The sequence below is a fragment of the Dromiciops gliroides genome, chromosome 2 (genome assembly GCF_019393635.1).
Source record: "Dromiciops gliroides isolate mDroGli1 chromosome 2, mDroGli1.pri, whole genome shotgun sequence".
NCBI classification, from domain to species: Eukaryota; Metazoa; Chordata; class Mammalia; order Microbiotheria; family Microbiotheriidae; genus Dromiciops; species Dromiciops gliroides.
Window position 1 is genome coordinate 261977411 of NC_057862.1, and position 3787 is coordinate 261981197.

General features: G+C 43.9%; 1 protein-coding gene across 1 annotated transcript; it reads right to left on the bottom strand.

Annotated features, from left to right (window-relative positions):
• On the bottom strand, positions 1-2512 carry RPS29 (ribosomal protein S29). The gene is made up of 3 exons (XM_043980786.1): positions 2362-2512; positions 2005-2104; positions 1-180 (listed from the first exon to the last, which is right to left on the bottom strand). The coding sequence occupies exons 1-3, from the start codon at positions 2421-2423 to the stop codon at positions 172-174; spliced, it is 171 nt and encodes a 56-aa protein (XP_043836721.1). The 5' UTR covers positions 2424-2512; the 3' UTR covers positions 1-171.
• Between the last annotated feature and the right edge of the window lie 1275 nt (positions 2513-3787).

A 3787-nucleotide genomic window follows, 5' to 3' on the forward strand; every position in this document is an offset into this window, starting at 1 on the left:
TTTTAATCATAACTGAGAATGACCTGTTTATTATTATAAACAAATTATCATAGCAGACACAACAGGATCCATCTTTAGGTAGATAGACTAAATAGCTGAACACAGTCCAGTAAAACGGTGGTCACTGATGGTCAAAGTAATCCCATAATCAGCGAGATCCGTAGACATAATTTAGTCCAACTGGAAAAAAACAAAACCAAGATTATTTGATAATCAGTCAACATTTATTAAGGGCCTAGCATGTGCTAGATTGTGCTATGGGCTATCGCATTAACCCAAAGTAGACTTGCTGCATCTTTTGTCAATGAATTTTTGTTTTCCCTCCAGATTCTGAGTGAGCCCAACTTTCTCCCTTATTTTCAATCCCTGAGACAGGATTCCAGAATATCCCATGGGTATCTCAAAGTCAGAATCTTTCAGTTTCCCTCTATAGTATTTTATACTTTCCTACTTAGTGATTTCATCAGTTCACTAAAATTCAATTATTTATATGCTGATGATTCATACCCATCTAGTCCAAACTTCAAGATTAGCATCTCTCCAGTCTTGGATATCCAACTGCCTACTGGACATCTCAAAGTGGATGGATATCCCTTAAGACACCTAAAACTCGACCAGTCCAAAACTGAACTCCACTCCACCCCCCACAAATGTTCCCCCTTCCCTAAGGCAAGCAACCTAGCTTTCATTCTCAACACTCCATTCTCCACTCAGCTGTAAGAATAATCTTCCTAAAGTGATCTGACCATGTCACCCCACCAAAGGATTCATTAAACTCCAGTGGCTCCCTATTACCCTCCAGGAACTAGTATAAAATCCTATCTGGCACTCAAAACCTTAACCTGGCCTCTCCTACTTTTCTAGTGTTCTTATACCTTGCTCCCTCAACCCTCCCATTCTCTGACGGACAATGACATTATCACTGGCTGTTCTCCATGCCTGGAACTCTCTCCACCCTCATCTCCACCTTCCAGGCTTCCTTAGAGTACCAACCTTTAAGTATCCCATTAACACTAGTGCCTTCCCTCTATTATCTCCAATCTATCCTAAGTACGTCTGTACGTGGCTGTTTTCCTATCTCCCTCATTAAACTGTTAGCTTCTTGAAAACACTGTCCTTTTCCCTCTTTTGTATAACTTAGCCCAAAGTCTTGACTACAATAGGCACTTAATAAAGGTATATTGACTGGCTTCAGGACACCACTACAATCATTACAATTTGAGTCCTTCATGTACTATTCTCCATCCTTTTATCCCTCATGCCTGGAATTCTTCCCAGGAACAGGAAACCCTCCAAAACCCCTACTTTCAGGAGTAGGTTCTTCTGATATGCTGGACCGTTAGTCCCTTCCAAAATCATTTTGTATTTGTTTGATACATTATCTTATATTTACTTCTGCATAAGTTAAATATGCTCAATTGGATCTAAAACTCTTCAGAGTAGGTTATTTGTATTCCTGGGAGCCTAACAAAGTGCTTGGAATACAGTGAGCTCCTAAAAATACATATATCCAGCCCATCTCTCTATCCTACCACCCAATGAAAAACCAATTCTAATTTTCTAACTAGCAGTTTTAGCATTTCCCTTTTAGAATTCCAATTACTCCACCATTTGGAAATCTAAAATGTGGTTTCTTAACCTACTGGCATGACTCAATTTGAAAAAACATTGTGATAAATCTATTTCAATCCAACTGATTTCCTAAGGTATTTTTATGCATTTAAAAGCGTTCTGATATGGGTCCAAAGGTTTCCCCAAAACACAATTGGAAGTTAAGTCCCTTCAATATTGCCAAATTTATCCCATATTTGTAGGGCAGGAAAAAAACCTCATCTAACTATTCTCCTAAATTAAGAATCTGCAAAAAGGGGCTCCCTGCCCAACGGTAACGGCCGCGTGGGTTGTGTAGCGCATGGGGGACGCAATTCTTGATTGCCAAAACCAGAAGCCGGGAAGGGAAGGTGGGGTAGCACGAGGCGCGGGATCCCAGCCCCAAATTCCTACCTTGATGAAGCCGATGTCTTTCGCATACTGACGGAAGCACTGGCGGCACATGTTCAGGCCGTACTTGCGGATCAGGCCATGCCGGTTCGAACACACGCGGCTGAGGAAAAGGAAGGACGGCCTCGTTAGCTGCGGGGCTCCAGGTGTAGCGGCGGCCGTTGTTGCCTAGCTTCACCCTCCACCATCCCCCAACCCAAGCAGCAGGCGCGTCCGGGGGCCGCCATGACCGTCCCAGCGGGCCTACCGCCGAAAAGACCACAACACCCATCACCTCCAGTCGCGCCGCCTCCAGGGCCCACGAGACACTGTCCCTTGCTCAGGGAAGGATCACCCCCAAGAAGCCGACCCAAAACTCACCACGACCGAGACCCCTGGCCGAATTTGCGAGGGTGGCTCCAGTAGAGCTGCTGGTGACCCATGACGCCGCTAGCAAAGACGCGAGAAAAAAGGAAGAAGACGATCCACGCATGTACTCTTCAAGCCCCGACCCGGCCCGGCCTCACGCAAAATGACGTAATGGCGTAGACGCATGCGCAGCGGAATGTATAGAAGCTCAAAGGGGCAAACGTTGGATTTTAGGCCTACCTCCTTGTGTGACGTCACATCACAGAAGTCTAGATTAACGAAAATGCAAGCCCGAATCTCCGCCGGGCGTGGTGGCGCGCGCCTGTAGTCCTAGCTACTCGGGAGGCTGAGGCTGGAGGATCGCTTGAGCCCAGGAGTTCTGGGCTGCCGTGTGCTATGCCGATCGGGTGTCCGCACTAAGTTCGGCATCAATATGGTGACCCCCTGGGAACGGGGGACCACCAGGTTGCCTAAGGAGGGGTGAACCGGCCCAGGTCGGAAACGGAGCAGGTCAAAACTCCCGTGCCGATCAGTAGTGGGATCGCGCCTGTGAATAGCCACTGTACTCCAGCCTGGGCAAGATAGTGAGACACGGTCTCTTTTTTATTTTTAAATCTTAAAAATAAATTACCTGTTAAAAATAATTCGAAAGGAGTTACTTTTAACTTAAGGAATTGAGTTCTTCATAGACTGAAATCGGACTTTTCTAACCAGAAAATGTTTATTTTCTTCCAACTCATCACTGACACCTACTGGAATGACTGAGGAAAAATAAAGTAAGAAGATACGAGCTAAAGTATTGACAGTAGGAGACGCTTCTAGACTAAAAGGAATAATTTGCAAACTTTTAAATTCAAACCACCCTTAAGAATGTGATGTTAATTAAGTAGCACATTTCAAGTAGTATCACTGTCACGTGTACCTTTCTTCTCCCTGCTGAGAAAACAATAGCTTATGTTTCTGTAAGTCTAAAATCTTCCATTTGGGAGGTTGTTTTGTTTTTGTTTTTGTTTTTATGTTTTCCTGGATAAATTCATGCTAACAAATTAATCTTGTTAGATTAGTTAGTGCGCTCTTCAAGAGCAGTGCCTGGTTTTTTATTTTATTTTGTTTTGTTTTTGTCTCCCCGGCCCTTACCATGGTGCCTGGTACATAGTATGTATTCAAAAAATTACTTGAAGCTGTCATTTTACACTGTTCTTCTATATGTCTATAAAAAACCACTATAATTAGTATGGAAAACTATATAAAATATCAGCATAACTAGCAAAGCCTGAAGGTATGCACCTGATAGACATACGGAAGAAAAATGTAAAAGTGCAAGTTTCAAGTCGTCATTTATAGTTCCTCCAGAGGGTGAGCTGCTAAGCATTATTGTTATGCCAAGCTCAGAGCACATCTTGCTTTGCTGGGCCTGAGCTCTGGAAAACAGGGTGTC

Excerpts from the sequence above, each read along its gene's own strand:
- RPS29 (XM_043980786.1), bottom strand. The coding sequence starts at position 2,423 with ATGGGTCACCAGCAGCTCTACTGGAGCCACCCTCGCAAATTCGGCCAG. Across the intron at positions 2,105-2,361 it reads GGCCAGGGGTCTCGGTCGTG|CCGCGTGTGTTCGAACCGGC; the intron begins GTGAGTTTTGGG and ends CCTTTTCCTCAG.